We start from the raw sequence: 17,126 nt of genomic DNA on the forward strand, positions 1-17,126 counted from the left end.
TGTGTGTGTGTGTGTGTGTGTGTGTGTGTACACTGCTTGGATCAGCTTTTGCACATTTTGGAACTAATGTGGATTCTGGACTCAAAGAACTTAAAAAAGCAAACTTATTTATTTAACTGTCAAAACAAAAAGACAGATGGCAGCAAATACCTAAATTTAAAGTACAATTAGTTATATGGAATTATGAGGTTATTTGACAGAATAAATGGCAACAGCAGCAGATTGCTGTAMTGTTTCTGGTGCAACCTGGGGGAAATATCTGTAGAAATATTACATTATTTCGGCCAAAGTACAGTCATTTTGTAAATCAAAGTTATTATTGGTAAACAGGTTCAATTAATGTTTTTATGAACTATTGATTTGAAATATTGGAGTGGTTCCTAAAGAGCAAAATCCTCTCTGGAAACAGGACGCCTTGGAAACAGCCAATATTAGCTCATCAGTATGATCCAAGTGGACCCATTTCCAAAGCTTCACAGCATGTATTTYCATCTCTAAATCAGGTTTTCTTGTGCTTTTTTATTCAATTTCAGGTCACATTTAACATCACCATCACATCCAAGGGTTGTCCAAAACTGGGCAAGCAGGAGACCATTAAGATAAAGCCTTTGGGTTTCACAGAGGAGGTGGAGATAATTCTCAAATTCATCTGTGAGTGTGACTGCCACAAGACTGGCATCAAGAACAGTGACTTGTGCCACTTTGGTAATGGTACCTTTGAGTGTGGAGCCTGCAGGTAAATGGGTTTCCAGTCTTCACAAGTCATTTGTTCTTAGTCCTCAAAAATCACTTGGAACCACAACTTTTACCCTCTGCGTCAGGTGTAATGAGGGCCGAGTGGGCAGAAACTGTGAATGCAGCAGCAATGACGTGGCCACAGAGGACATGGACCGGAACTGCCGCAACGGCACAGACATCTGTAGCAACAAYGGGGAGTGCGTCTGCGGCATGTGTGAGTGCAAGAAGCGAGAGAACCCAGACGAGAGGTACAGCGGCGAGTTCTGCGAGTGTGACAACTTCAACTGCGACCGCTCTGGAAACAAGCTTTGTGGAGGTGAGAATGTTGATGCCACCAGGAAGCTTGGGCTACGATCACACCGTGTGACCCCTATCAGATGTTCTCATGACCGTTCTGGATGAATGAGTGTCCTGTTCCAGTCGCCAGCTGATCAACTGGTGCATCCCTAACTGTAATGCATCAAATTTGAGATTATCGGTAACACTTAAMATAACTATACCTTATTTAACCTTACTTAATCATTAATAATTGGACTTGCGACCTGTCCAGGGTGTACCCCGCCCCTCGCACTGTGACAGCTGGATATGGGCACCAGTGACTCCCGTGACCCTGAAAGGAATAAGCGGGTATAGGTAATGGATGTATGCGTGGATAATCTGTAAGAAATGGTTAGTTAACCTTGAAAAGATTGTTAATTAAGAATGATTCATATTTAATAAGCTATAAATTAACATATTTAATAATGATCTATCCATAAAGGCTAATTACTACCATAACCAACCATTGTTTATTAAGGATTTATAACTCATGAATTAACTACTCTATACTGTGTGAATGTATTTAAATACTCATATAAATGTACTTTAGCCTTTATGTGTGAAGCATTAAAAAATGTGTTAATTTATAGCTTAAAAGTATGAATCATCATTAATTAATGATATTTTTAAGGTTAACTTACCATTTGTTGATGATTAAGTAAGGCTAAATAAGGTGTAGTTATTATAAAGTGTTAACGGATTTTCTAACAACTTATCAARTATTACAGACTTGCTGTCTAACAATAATATTGGCATTTTGGGTCAGTGTTATGTCACGTGGCACGTTGTGATTCACAGCTCTAGTTCAGGTGATGTTCAGAAATAGTGGCGACTTGTTGAAGCTGTCATCATCTCTGGTTCTCAGGTCACGGACGCTGTGAGTGCCGAGTGTGCGTCTGTGAACCCATGTGGTCTGGAAGTGCCTGTGACTGTTCTCTGGACAACAGAACGTGTTTGGCCAAGAACAAGCAGCTCTGTAACGGCAGAGGAGTGTGTGAATGTGGCAGCTGCAAGTGCAATGACCCCAAATTCCAGGGCTCCACGTGCGAAGAGTGCCCGACCTGTCCGGCAGTCTGCACAGAGCACAAGTAAGAAGGAAAATCAGGAATGGATCAGTTTACACAGTTTGACAAGTTTGTTTGAAATAACTTAAAAGTATATTTTTTGTTTGTTTTGTTATTTTTTTTTTCATTATTAACTGTTTTTTGCAGAGAGTGCGTTGAGTGTCGAGCGTTTGGCACGGGTGAAAAAAAAGAGACGTGTGAAAAAGAATGCAGTGACTTCAAGCTGATTAAAGTGAAGACCAGAGACAAGATGCCGCAGCCCAACGACGCCTCCTACCCTGTCATGCACTGCAAAGAGAGGGACGCTAATGACTGCTGGTTCTACTACACGTACGCCGTCAACAATAACACGGAAAAGGTGGTCCATGTGGTGGAGGAGCCGGGTGAGCAGAGCGCTGAACTTGGCTGTGGAGAGGGTTCTGAAACAGACAAAGCTAATTACAGGGGTTATAGTTCAAAAATAGATGGTTTTATTTATGTAACACTCTGGTGCTGTTTCAGAGTGCCCAACTGGTCCTGACATAGTCCCTATCGTGGCCGGCGTGGTCGCCGGAATCGTCCTGATTGGCTTGGCCCTGCTGCTCATCTGGAAGCTGCTGATGATCATCCACGACAGGAGGGAGTTTGCCAAGTTCGAGAAGGAGAAGATGAACGCCAAGTGGGATACGGTGAGTGTCTGGTACAGCGTCGAGCAGAACAAACGTCACAGGTTTGGTTGAGTTCATTTAAACGTGGAAAACAGGTTGCAGCTCGACCTCTGTGTTGATCTGTCCACTGTGACGGGATAAAGTCGTGAAGATAAGTTGTTGCGCTTTAGCAGCAGATGAGATTCACAGACATGTTTATGTCATTACAAGGAGCCTCGCTCCTGTTCTGCGCCGTCTCACAGCTGCAAAGACAGACTTGAGGTTTGTTGCCTTTGAACGGTGCTCAACAAGGAGGAAAAATGTTAGACCTCTGTGGACTTTTTTGGGAATGCTATGCACAGAGAGCATAACGAAACTTTTCCAAGGAGGAGCCACAGCTTCTGCCCTCCCTGCTTCCTTCCTCCTGTCACATTATCTGCCAACATCAATATGACACAAAGCTGGAGTTCAGATACATTCGTGTGCAGGAAGACTCCACCATCTAGTGGTAGAAGTTGGTTGCAGCACAGTGAAAAAGAGAGTTTGATGGTGCATCTGTTTCTAATTAACACTCAGTGTTGGGGCCGCTCTCGCAGGGCAGGCTTTGTCCCTGCAGCTCTTTAATTTGACAAAATGAGAGACTGTCAGTGAACTGCTTGAAGACTAATTGWCAAGATAAAAACAGCCTAAAGGGATGTTAAAGGCACTTCATGATCTTTCTCCAGCTTTCCTTTTATGTTTCAAACTGTTGTTATCTGTAGCCTAGGTTTTTATAAAATAGATCATAGCAATTTTAAAGTGTCACACTTTTAGACAATTAATCTTTTAAAAACTAAGAGCAAATCATTAATGTAATTTCACTTCATCCCCCCTTTTCCCCCCCAATTTATCCTCTTCTTCATAAGCTGTTTTCACACATGGACTACAGTCCTGAATACATTTAAATATGTTCCACAAGGTGTTGATATTAACTCAAACAAGCTTTCAAGGAGACACTATAACCAGCTCTGATGTGCTGCAAACACTGACTTCAACACAAAGAATGCACAATGCCTAACTTTTCTCCATTTTYGTGCATCAATCTGACTATTTACTTAATCTCAGAGTCATTTCCACAAAGTAAATAGCACTAATGACATGGCAGAACAAACACTCTCATCAAATTCAGCTGGTCTCAGCAGTTTGCATTCTTTTCACATTGGATCACCAATGCGCTCACTACACCATGAAAATCTGACCTCCTGCCACAAATACAGCAGGCACAGAGGTGACCAACAGAAAAAGAGATTGTTTTCTCAATGTTAGGTTAGGATCTTGGGGTGGGGATGATATGCAAATTTRACTTTTTTGAATTTTATATCRTGTTAAAATGTCATTCTCTCATCAACAAMAAACACAGAGTGTTGCTTTGACTCAGTCATGCATGTTAGAGAAATCCTCAAATCTCCTGTGGTAGCCATGTGGAGCTGCCTAAAAATGCTTGCTGGTACAAAGCTCCGCCTATTTACACAAAGCTCCTCCCTGGAGCTCAGCCTACAGCCAAGCTCCCACCCCACCACTGAAGCATTGTTGTGAAGACGTGWAGTGGGAGTGTTGGAAATGGTAGGAGGTTTTTAAAGAGGCCAATTTCTAGGTGTTTTGACTATGATGCAAAGTGAATTTTATTTTTGATACATATATACAGCATTTTCACAACAAGTGAAKGTAACTGAAYTATATGTGCCTGRAAGAGAGGTTGAATTATACCTTTACTGACAGGTCTGCCCACTTTGAACTCGTACTCCTGTTCCTCTGTTCCTTCTTGTGATACACAAGAAATGTCACACTAACTGTTGCAGACAGTGTTGATCTTTGAGAATCAGGCACTTTTAGCCCCGGCAGTTGTTTAACTAAACATGGACAGTTTTTCATCTAAACGTATGAAKAATGGCTCGTTTAAATGTGAGCCAACTGAGGCAGCACAGTTTGGAACAACCATTTCCTTTGCGARAACTTCAAAAATTAGACAGATTTACAACATCCTAGTTTGTGCCCTCAAAAGGCAAGCAGTCCAGTTGGTGAATTCAGACCTCTGGGTTTTTGCATCATACCTTCCATMCCAGGAAAGTTAGAGAAACACCCCCTCGCCCCTCATATTCATGTGTGAAAACAGCTAYATTGTCTTCTTTTTGCCACTCTCATTCTTTGTCTGTGTGGTATTTATTTGTCCTTTTTYCCCCCTGTTCTTCATTTTCCTGGTAAACTCTCTTCTGTCCTCACTCTCCACTTGTAGCAAGAAAACCCAATTTACAAGAGTCCAATCAATCAGTTCCAGAACCCAAGCTATGGACGTAAAGGCGCTGGCCTTTGAGTTCGTATTTCTTTTCCTCTCTGCTTGGTCTTCCTGCATGGGCTGGTTCTGTGTGACCTCTGACTTCAGTTCCCAWTTTATTTATTTCTTTGTTTGGTTTATAGGTTGTTTTTAGTCGAGGAGTATTAGGTTCAAACACGGAACAAATTTATAACAAATTGAAATTTTCAGGATATGTTCAGAAAACTGTCAAAAAAAGTCCCCAAGAATCCCCCTTGGGGTTTTTGAGAAATTAAAAACGGTGTCCAAGATGTCTGCCGGCTTCATGTTTTTTTTTTTTTCATATTTCAAGCTTAAAACGTGAAAAAAAGTGAATTAGTCAAAATATGTTTTTTTTAATGTTTTGGAAACTGAAAAATCAACTCCTGTTTCTCGAAAAACTGATGAAAATGATGATGATGATGATGATGATGATGATGATGATGATGATTGAGTGAGGCAGAGCATGTATCATGCTGTTTTATCATTTGTAATTGTGTATTTAAATCGATCCATCAATATTCAAACTTTACTCTTAAGGTTATAGTGTTATTACAGATATGAAAATTGATCATAGCACATGAGTAAAAGGTTTAGACATATGCAGAACTGCATAAGGACTTCATTATATCTTTAAAATAGTATTGAAACTGAATTCCACGACACAGAAACAAAAAAAAAACACATTTAAACTAATTATTCGCATTCTTATGAGGTTTTAAGCCTAAAATATGGGAAAATATCTTGGAGACATCTAGAATTTTTCAAAAGCCCTAAGGTGGATTCCTGAGGACTTTTAGTTTGTTATTTCTGACAGTTTTCTGAACACATCCTGAAAGTTTCAGCTTGTTATAAATTTGTTCCAGGTTTGACTCAAATTTGACATAATACTCCTGGATTATTTGTCTTATCAATCTATTTTTTTAAGTCAAGCCAAAAAAAAAAGTGTAGAGCCAGTTTAGTAGACTGGGTGAAGTTTCTGTTCAAGTTAAAAGTTTGAAACGAACTGCATGAGTGTGCTTTGACAAAGAAAACTCACAAACAAGCACAGGCTCTGTAAATATGGAGCTTTGTTTGTGCGAAAATACTAAAACCTCATCTGGTAAGTGAGTGTAGTATCTTAGTAAATATAAGACTGTTTGACACACAAGCATGGCTGTTTTAGAGAACTGGATTAAATAAATGACTTGGACATTATGAATGGAAATTAAACACTGGAAATTGTGTATTTTTGACAAATAACTTTTGTGTCATTTTTGATTAATATTCTGCACAAAGACTAACTTTTCCACTGAGGTTCGAGAGGTTTTGAATTTTAACTGCAACTTTGATGAAAAAAAAAGAAAAAAATTGTATAGGTCTTCTGGTCACTCTTTCAGAGATGAGGATGTTCTCATTCTCGATAGAGAGGAACGTTGGTTTGAGAGAGGAGTAAAAGAAGCCATTTTTGTGAAGAAAGACCGTCCATCATTAAACAGAGGTGGAGGCCTCCGTTTTCTAGCCATGTGATGTGAGTATCAGTCACATGGAGGCAGTGCTTAAAAGCCTGAATTTTGCCTGAAACTATCAGACTGAAGAAGTCTCTTGGAGGAGAGACGAAACGTTTCATTAAAGAAGAACCCGTCCAGAGGACCTATACAATTTTTTTCTTTTTTGATTTGATTTTTTTACCTGGATTACTGAGATGCATCAGGACATTTTGAACCACCTCTGCAACTTTGATGGTTTTGTTTGTGTGTGTTTGTTTTACAGGGTGAAAATCCCATCTACAAAAGTGCCGTCACAACTGTRGTCAATCCCAAATATGAAGGCAAATGATGGCCTCGTGGATTTCTCTGAACACTGATACGAAGTGTCTGACAGCTGCAATATTTACCGCTGGTTTGGCATGTGGCGTGAAGGAGAAYGTGTTTGTCTCGTTGCTTTGTAATACTGTGTATCATTTGGCCACTACGCTTGTTATTTTTTTTACTAACACATACAACATATACCCAGTGGATTTTAGGTGTACAGTATCCAGTCTRTGTATATACTTTTAGGTTGCATTTTTGCAGATATTTTTAAAATCACATTTTTTATTTCCTGCCAGTAAACTGGCATAAGCAGAGAATTAATCTTTCCTTTTTTATTTTTACAACACATAAAGGTAAATAGATCAGCTTCTGTTTCTCTTTGCTTTGCAGTGACTGTAATTTTTCTTTTTCCAAACACAACTTGAGTTTTTGAGCTTTAGCTGCACATCATGTGATATCGCTGTGTGTATATGTAGTAAAGAATTGCTATAAGAACTTCTGTTTAATGATATCAGTATAAACTGAACATTTACAGTAGATTCAGTACCTATAGATGATGCAATGGTTATAAATGTAGTTTGAAATGTCAGAAATGATATTTTTAAAATCTATTCCACTCTTATTGCATCACAAGACAAGAGGAAGGCAAGTATGAACTATTATAGGTATTATTTGTAAACAGTTCTAACAGAAAAGGGAATGAGAACCAATTACAATTATGAAATGGTCATGGGTGAACACATTGATGTAATGAAATGTATTTTTTTATTCTCAGGTCTTTTTTTTTCCTTATCAGTACACCAAAAAACATCACTTATGTGTCAGTTATGTTACTTTTGGTGTTGCTTATACTATGGACTATTTCATGGATACAGTTTAGCGCTGCCTACAGGAAGCGCCGCGCAACGGTTTGTGAGATTGTTAGGGGGCAAACAAAAGTAAACAATGGGACAGGCTATAAATGTCTAAAGTTTTGATTGTTGCTTGTATTCAAATGTTTATTTTGGTTCATAAGGTACCAACTTCTAATCAGAAAAAGGAAAACTTGTCCAGAACCTTTACCTGCTCAAATGTTGGAATCATTGCCTAAAATAGCAAACTGGACATGCAAAATAGAGGCAAGGTTATACTGTTGTGCACTAATATAATGTAATAATTATTATAGTATGGCATTATATTAAATCTCTTTTTGCCAGAGAAAACCCCAGTATACAGTGATCATATTAACAATGCTGAGCAGTGGGGCTGGATGATAAACATATAATCTATATACAGTATAATCTTGAGGCAGGCTGACCTATGATTTATTAAATGTTTAGTATGAAACCTTCTTGGCCACACATCAAATTTGGCTTAAATATTAATTCAAATTTGTGTTTTTGTTTTAACAGTGGTAAATGCATTTATTATTGTGATCTGTAGCTTTGTGTGGTGTATGTTATTGTTAATAAATAAATCATATAGAGATGTTGTCAAGTTTTAAGATAGTCCATACCTATATTTGTAATATTAAGTGGTTAAAATAATCTGTAGTCAGTAAATATGATACGCAGCCCAGATCGATGTAAACTACGTCAGCATATTTAGCGTAAGATCTACTAGACCGAGTAGCGACAATCTTGTGTTTTCATTATTCTATATATTTAAACTTATTTCCATGTATCTGTGATCATTGTTGCACATATAGACAAGTAAAACACCACGCAGCTATCTCCACGACCCATTTTCACAGTCATTTAATTCACACCAGCACCGGACGCCTCCAAACTGGACCATGATGCTTTACATTAGGCAAAGATGGCGGTATCTGCAAAATAGTCCATAGGACTGTTGTTTTGGTACTTATTTTTCTTTAAAATGTTCTCACCCAAATGCCTCTGAATTTACCACACAAGCCTTTTTTTTTATGAAATTGTTTTCAAAGTGCCTTTTTCTTTCATTCACCATGTTTTCTCCCAGTGCTGTTGACAAGATATTTATTAAAAAAACAAAACAAAAACTGTGTTTTCTCTGTGTGTGAGCAACATGTGAATGGGAATTTTGGTAAAAGAAAACGAACTGACTAACAATTCTTCATTATGATGAATTATTTCTATTTTGTTTGCTAAAGTGAAGAAGTTATTTTTTTCTACAACCTATGGATTTGTTTTCTGAACTTTTAAATTGTTGAAGAGTGAACTACYCTGATACAGTAAGTGGGTTGGATAAGCATTTAGCCTCAATGAGATTTGCTCGGTTTTGTTGCCATACCTCCTGCATTTTTAAAATTTGTTGTGGTGAAGGGGGGTCTACTTTATAGAACGGACACCATTTTGATAATGCAAAGTACGTTTGTCATGACAAAAGAAAATACAAGGAAGTCAGTATTTTGTGTCTCCACCTTTTGCAAGATTCTTCAGGTTCAACTCCCAAAAACTTGCTTCATCAAACTATTGGAATTTTTGATCATTTTTCAGTAAAAAACTGCTCCACTTCCTTCAAGTTGGACGGGTTCTGCTTGTGACCAACAATCTTTATATTAAAACAGAGATTCTCAATTGGACTGAGGTTTGAGTTTTGACTGAAACATTCCAGTACATTCAACTGGTTCTTAMACCAYTGGAGTGTTGCTTCAGCCACAATCCCAGTCTCAAATCTCTGGAAGACTCCATAACAATATTCTCCAGATTTAACTTTTGCTCCATCCATCCAGCTTTCCTTCAACTTCCAAATCCCAGCTGAAGGACAAACATCCCCACAACATGATGCTGTCACCACCGTGCTTCACTATGGGGATGATGTGGGCTCCATGAACAAAACGTTATGTTTTAGTCTCTCAGCCTCCCATCACCTTCATCCACATGTTTGGAGAGTATCATGTATCAAACTGTCTTGTTTGTTTGTTTGCTTGTTTGTTTGTTTGTTTTGCAATGTCCTAATTAAAAACAGCCATATCCTGAATGAACTAACATTTTGTTAAATACATAGAATAAAGTATGCATTAGTAGTTAAATTTTAACAAACGTACATAAAAAGGCAGGAAAACAAGCGCGGGAAATTCTAAATTTGAATTTACATAAGCCAGCTATAGACTTGAAATACTTTGCTGTCTGAAGTTTGAGACAACCGGAAATGCCAGCAGGACTTACCGGAAGTTGTTGGAGTGAGTCATCTTRCCGAATACCGAGATCCTGTCGGCTAACAGCTGAGAGGAGAGCAAGTTAAGCAACATCGGTTCTTTGTATTTTATTTGTATATAACGTGATTAGTATAGAATAGTTTTAAAGGGAAAATGGAAGACGACATACTGACAACGCTGAAAATAYTGATTATAGGTGAAAGTGGCGTCGGAAAGTCCAGGTAAGCTGAAGCTTTTCTTCAAGAAATCGATGTCGTGGCTCAATGCTAAAGCTAACCAGCTAGCAGCAATAATATTAGCTTAGATGAGGCTGTGTTTCACATTCACGAAGGGCTGCTTGCATTTTTTGTTTTGCAGTACAGGCCAAACTGTCATGTTAAACCAAGTAAAGACAAATAAAGTGCTGGCTTTGCCGAGGACACTAGGCTAGTGTAAGTGCTTATTCCTGCTGGTTAAAGATGTTGTAATCAACACATCTAGAGGAATCGTGAAGCACTCACTGCGTCTTCAGTATATTTAAGTGTTCAGTTTTGTTGCCAAATCTTTGTATACATTGGCTTATGTTTGTGGTCCAAGCTTTTTAGCCATCAACCATCAAATATTTACCGTCAGTACAGTGGGACATCCAGAGCTTTACACGGTACATGGATGAGGAGATGTCCAAAGCTCCTGGAAAATTATTTGACAAATAATTGTAGCCAAGACAGCTGTCTATAATTAGGGCTAATGACCAAGCCTCGGGTTCTTTAAATAGTTTTTGATAATAACCTTCAGTTTATCCAAGAGAGCTGAAAAAGTGACTCATTTGTATTCTGAGACTAGGTTTCCAATGCCTTGGCAAATGGTTTTTGTTTACTTGTTCACTTTAGGAGACAGTATTTGGTCTGTTCTAATTTGTGAAGAGACACTTGTTTTTTTCCACTCCTAGCTGTTCTGGTGGGGGTGCTGTAGACTGTTGTTGGTACTACCATATGTCTCCTCTTATTTATCTTGACAAATAATTTTAAATAGTCAATTCTGCTACAACCGGATCATCTTCTGATTAAAATATACAGTATTTAGGATTACTAGAATTACAGAGTAAGAGCACTAAATTACAGGATAATAAAAATCTAAAATAAAGAATTGGTTATACTTTGAACTCGATTAGTCATGGAAATGAACCCTGCCCCTGTGACAGCAGTCTGCTTATGATATCATCTGGAGCACACATGTATATGTAATCCAAGCCCAGGGTGAATTGGTCAATAAGCAGATGGATATGCAAAATGGTGACTCAGAACAGTGTCTGCCAGGCAACTGGAAATCTGACCTTAGATTAAAACTTATATTGTGAGCAGCAGAAGAAGAAAGGCTGGTCAGTTTTAAGGTCCATTTTTATTTGGTTGTATTTGAAAATGAAGTTCAATCATCATCTTCCTATCTTTTTGTCAACAGTCTCCTCTTAAGGTTCACAGATGACACGTTTGACCCAGATCAATCGGCTACAATAGGTGAGTATAAACTCATTCTAAAACGTGTTKTGTCTGTGAGAGCATTGGTGGTGATGATTGTAGATGYGGCTGGTATGAGATTTAGATACAACCTTAAGAAAATACCACTGAATTGTTTAACATTTTGCTATCAACATAAGACTGTATTATAATTTGCAACTAATAACATTTATAATCAGTGTTGCACATAAGCAGTGCGCAGGTGCGCATGCACGATCAAAAAAGAAAAAGCGCACCAGATGAAATGTCATAAAGCTTCCTTGCGTACCTAAGATTGTACGTGAGGTTGTGAAAACAGCAGCTAGCAGGGTCGCAAATGCGACCTGATTTCTTAAAAACAAAACAAAACAAAAAAATCCAGCCTCACTGGTGTGACTGGATCGTCGTACTGTCAGAGGAGAGCAGCGGGACCCTAATGTACAAGGATTAAAYGGACACTGCTTTCAACAAATCAGACAAACTCCAGAGCCATTTTAYCCAATCAGAGCAGAGCAGGGCGGGACTTTCAGTCAGCAGTTTTCAGCAGAGACAGTGGAAGCAGCGGCTGCAGCGGTCAGTCCTGACATCTCCTTCTGCACTTTGCTCCTGAACTACCAGAGACTTTAGTCTTTAAAACCTAACTTTATTTTAGATATATGTTCAGAGTGTTGTTATCCAACAGATCTGTCCAACTTTGTGTCASTGACTAAACTCTCCTCCTGAGMGACYRGAACGTGCCTCAGCGTGCGCAGGCTGTGAGTCTTTCTGGGAGATTCACTRTTCGAGTTCTTCTAAAGCATTTTACCTCTRACAGAAGAACATTTATTTGCCCCAYATCAAAGCAAAGATGAGTCTCTGTTTAACGTCACCCCACCCCTCCATCCAAAAAAAATAAAAATAAAAACATGCCATGTTCTCTGGGTGAATGAGTTTTAAATGCTATTTTAATTTATCAGAAATATCCATAAATTTCATTCTTCACAATTTTACGGTAAGAAAAAGGTTCTTGATGTGCTAAACATGTTTATATTTAGATTCATGTTTATATTTAGATTCATACTGTGACACAGCTGCTCTGGGATAAATGTAATTCAATAAATGATAAAATACAAATAATAAATCATTTTAAATGATTACATGAGCTGAAACTATCTAAATATAATCTTTTTGAGTCAAATAGTCTTTTAAAAAAAGAAACTAGCCTAACAAATAAAACATTTGTTCTGTGCAAAAGACAGATATTTGCTGCTTGGTGTGGAGAGTGTGGAAAGCTGGTTTAAAGAAGGCCAAACTAAAGGAGTTGTCCATCTCAGGGTCATGTGTAATCTAACAGACATTTAAACATGAAATGTTCATTTTGAGATTACCTATGCCTATGGGTCAGCCCATTGGCCACTTAGGTAGTATACAAAATGTATGCAGGGTAAAATAAAAATAAAAACAAAATAAAAACTCTAATTTGCCATGATCTCCCGAGACATTGCCAGCTGATAGAAGGCATCATAAAACAGAACAGGGCGATAATAAATGCCCTGACACCCCTCCAGATAAATGTGTTAAATGAGTTAAGGAAAATATGAGCACCAAGCAACAACCCTAGKTTCTCCCCTGAGAACCAGACCAAAAATGTTTTATGTGCAACCCTGTTTATAATATCTGTTTGTAGTTATATWAAATTTGCAAGAGAACACAAGTGGATGTGTTGACAGTAACTCTTCTGTAAGTTCAGTGTCACGTTTCATCGAACGACCACAGACTTTAAATTTGTTACTTCATTACGTCATTCTCCTCTTTATAAAGTAGGGTTAAAAGCCTGTCAGGTTGATGTGAGCTAGTTAAATAGCCAGTTAGGCTGCAGCAGTCAGTATAGTGTTTATTTTGTCATCAAACCTGAAGTCGGACATGCTTGAGGCATAGGAGACGCAAAGGATATAAGGAACWGTTTACACAAGAACAATATCTGGAAAAGTTTTTCAATGTTGATTGTGGTGAATCAACAATAAAAAAAAACGTTTACTTAGATTCACTGTAGTTTCCATACCAAGCAGGGTTCCCAGATAGGAAATGGTAAAATATTGTAAATATACTTGTAGTTTGTTAAAATAACTGAACACCACTTTGGTTAACACTGAATACCTCCAAAATGTCAGCTCATCYTGGATTTTTAGAATTTATGACATCAATAAAAATGCCGTATTACACTATGCAAAATGCTAACGCTCATAGGTTTTTGTAAACATTTGTTTCAAAACAGTCTTTTTTTAAATTTTTTAATAGTGAGTTAGTTTAATCATTCCTCCTTTAGATGGGTCATGACTGGCTGTATTTTTGCTACTGAAAACATTTTTTAAAAAGYTGAATTAATTTTTTGAACAACAGAAAAAGTTTGAGGAATTTTTCTTGTCGCCGTCGCACAACTGAGTACAGCCCTGCACTACATGTGACTGGTGAAAACTTTGAACTATCATGGCCATCTCACTAAAAGTAATTTAAACCACAGAAACAGAATGAGGGGGGAAAAGTGTGACTTTTGACACCATGACTTTTTAAGATTGTGGTATTTCTTGAAACTAAAAATTARTCCATACCTAGTTAGATGCATTTTTTTTCAAAGCTGAAGTTTTAAGACCTAAACAATGGGTTAATTTTCTTCTAATCCCCCCCCCCCTTTTTTATGAAAGACTTGCTTTCTTTTGTAAAACAGCCAAAAACAAATTTTGTAGTGTTGAAGACAGGTGACAGGAGACAGATGTCGTTTTTGTCTGAGAACTTCATATTTTTATTAAAGTGAGTTCTTCTCTTTGACTCAACATGGATTTGTTTAAATTTGGTATCCATTCACCCCAGGTTGGTAGGATGTTCACATTGGCAACATCTTTGTTGGCATCTTGTCTGACTGACACATAACAGTTAAAACTACACGTTGTTCAAAAAGGGGAAATGAAGACCTTAAAAAGTAACATAGACAGATCATTTCTACCAACCACAACTCTTTAGTGTTTACATCTACTTAAATACATGCTGTGATGCCGCGGGYGCATTTATAAGCTACGGTGTAGGTCTGTTTACAGATTTGCCATAAACAAGTTGGCCTGCAGAAACCAGCTCAGCTTTGACTTCCCATGGTTGTGGCAACCTTGTTGTGTTGTGATATTACAAACAGATGCTGTAGTGTACACTCCACTGGAATAGTCTGTCTAGATGTGTAATGAATTACAGCACCAGTGATTGTTCCAGATTTAGGAGGATGTTTAGTTTAAACAATCTGAGCAAAGCTGGGGCCTGACCGTTAGCTGCTTAGGTTTGGAGATCAGTGTCACATTCAGCTGATAAGTGAGACGCACGTCGCAAATCAGATGGATTTGCTAACTGTTGTACTCAGTGATCAAGCAAGTACTACTTTCAGTACAAGCCAGTAATAATGTATTACTCTGCATTTAATTAGTTCAAACGCAGTAGAAACACGTTCTGGAGTGATCCAAACTCAGAGGAACCAGTACATATTATCACTGTCACTAGTAGGGCTGCCACAACCGATTATTTTTATAATCGACTAATCACCGATTATTTTTTCGATTAGTCGACTAATCAGATCATACGTTAATTGAATATAAAACATACAGCTTATCGCGCCAGAATGCAGCTGCTATTGTATAACTATCGTTAGATTTTAGCTATATTATAACTAAAAATAACTGCTGTGGAAGGCAGGTTCTGCTCTGCAGATATTGTACAGGTTTCTCTTTCCTTTTCTTTAAATGATCCCACACTTTTGAGCTCCGTTGCTGGGTAGCCATGATACCAGAGCCTGTCTGTAAAATGTCTTGTGACGTCCACGACCTACCCCAGTTACCACTACTGTGCATGTATGTCAAGGACAGAAAGGCAGATGTGGCAGTGGAAGGTGTCAAAGCAGTTTRGAGAGAAAAACAAAGTAAAGAACAACAACAAAAACAGAAAACGATTAATCGATTATTAAATTAGTCATCGATTATTTTAATAACCGATTAGTCATCGATTAATTGTGGCAGCCCTTGTCACTAGCCATATTTGAGCCGGTGAATGATCTTTGGACTTTGCGAGTTGGAATTGTGACTTCGGGGAGTGTTCCAGTTCATTTTCCAAACTAGAAATCAGAACTTGCCTTTTCTCATTTGTTACTTTCTGAGTTTAACTGTTCTGCTTTTACTGAGAGGCATCCTCATCAGAGATAATACAAACAAGTGCTTATTTAGCCTAAATTGGCTGATTGCTGTGATTTTTTTTTTTGTTAACCACTGATGAACAAGGATCCCTGCATGTTTGCTGCTTTCATAAAGCAGCTCCACAATATATTTATATCGATGTGTTGGTTTTTATTCATACTACACACATTTAAGCTGTTATTCAGTCTGAACTTTCACATATTGATTATTAAAACAATTATGCCTTATATTCATTGCCTGTCATCAATTCGCTCTTTGTTCTCCACTTTCCCTCTTCTGGTCTGAACCGATCTCCCCTCCCTGGTCCCAGGTGTCAGTACATGCACGTCACAAGTGCACATTAATCTGGTAACTCTGTCAGTGGATGCTAGGAGTCAGACTGATCTGACATCCAGACGCCACACGTTCTGTACAAAAACAACAAAGTAGCTGTGCTTTTTTCAAGTGAAGGAGGGGTGGACTCGTCACTTTCATGTAAATGTCTGGTCCACTGGGGCCTTAGTGGGATTTTTTTGGGGGGCGAATATTCACTGAGCCTTCTAACAGGTGGTGGGATTTTTTTTTTTTTTTCACTTTAGGCCTGTATTGTTTTTAGTTCAGGACATGAACCCACAGTCAGTCATATGAATGCACAGTCACAGCATAATTTATCTAAAAGACATGGGATGGGCACGATGCCCGTCTGAGCAGCATGGGTTACCAAAAGTTCAGCCAGTGTGTGGTAATGTGTGTTTTAATAATTCATCATTAGTAATTATTGTCTGTCCGCCTGATATGATATTCTTGGCAGTAATTGATCAAACCTGTAAGAGTCATCATGCAGGGTGAGGTAATTGTGTCCATTTTTCTTGTCTAGGCGTTGACTTCAAGGTGAAGACCCTTTCTGTGGATGGCAACAAAGCAAAGCTGGCCATATGGGTAGGTTACAAACTTAATGAACTTGTCATCACTTAATAAACACTAATTTAAACAAACTCTTTTCTGTCAAAAACAGACTTGTCAGGTTCATCTATAGCGCCACGCAGGCTCGCTAGTTGTTCTTTTTAGCCGCCACAAGATGGCGCTTTTGAATCATTGTTTCTGCCTGTTTATCCTCATGTCCACCCACTTGTTTTGCAGGACACTGCTGGACAGGAGCGCTTTCGAACCCTAACACCAAGTTACTATCGAGGCGCCCAGGGGGTCATCCTGGGTAAGTAAAGCTCTATCATGCATTAAACCTGTGTATGTGCCTCACATATGCCTATAGTGGTCTTCACTAAAGAGGTCAACCTAAATATAGTGTTCTTGACAAAGTTAGCCATGATGGATGTATTTGTTTCTTAAAAATCAAGTGTAATTTAATTGATGGTAAATTAACAATTTAAAGACAATAAACCACATAAAATGCTTATTAAAGTTTTTTGTTCCAATAAACAAATGTAGGTTTTAGAAGCCCTCTTGTCTTTTTTTTTTTTTTTTTT

General features: G+C 38.2%; 2 protein-coding genes across 3 annotated transcripts in view; both read left to right on the forward strand.

Annotated features, from left to right (window-relative positions):
* LOC106521066 (integrin beta-1) overlaps positions 1–8,867 on the forward strand; it is a gene marked incomplete at its 5' end in the record, with an annotated part of 12,684 nt that extends 3,817 nt beyond the window's left edge. The window contains 7 exon segments of one of the 2 annotated variants that reach the window (XM_014013472.1): positions 534–736; positions 822–1,054; positions 1,922–2,144; positions 2,268–2,503; positions 2,622–2,788; positions 5,019–5,096; positions 6,828–8,867. In XM_014013472.1, coding sequence (XP_013868926.1) covers positions 534–736; positions 822–1,054; positions 1,922–2,144; positions 2,268–2,503; positions 2,622–2,788; positions 5,019–5,096 — 1,140 coding nt within the window. In that variant the 3' untranslated portion in view covers positions 6,828–8,867. 2 annotated transcript variants of the gene reach the window in all.
* Positions 8,868–9,981: 1,114 nt separating this feature from the next.
* Positions 9,982–17,126, forward strand: part of LOC106521067 (ras-related protein Rab-18) — a 12,358-nt gene continuing 5,213 nt past the window's right edge. The window contains exons 1-4 of the mRNA XM_014013474.1: positions 9,982–10,207; positions 11,424–11,479; positions 16,520–16,581; positions 16,783–16,855. Coding sequence (XP_013868928.1) covers positions 10,140–10,207; positions 11,424–11,479; positions 16,520–16,581; positions 16,783–16,855 — 259 coding nt within the window. The 5' untranslated portion in view covers positions 9,982–10,139. The remainder of the gene's footprint in view (positions 10,208–11,423; positions 11,480–16,519; positions 16,582–16,782; positions 16,856–17,126) is intronic.

Source organism: Austrofundulus limnaeus, unplaced genomic scaffold, assembly GCF_001266775.1.
Source record: "Austrofundulus limnaeus strain Quisiro unplaced genomic scaffold, Austrofundulus_limnaeus-1.0 Scaffold101, whole genome shotgun sequence".
NCBI classification, from domain to species: Eukaryota; Metazoa; Chordata; class Actinopteri; order Cyprinodontiformes; family Rivulidae; genus Austrofundulus; species Austrofundulus limnaeus.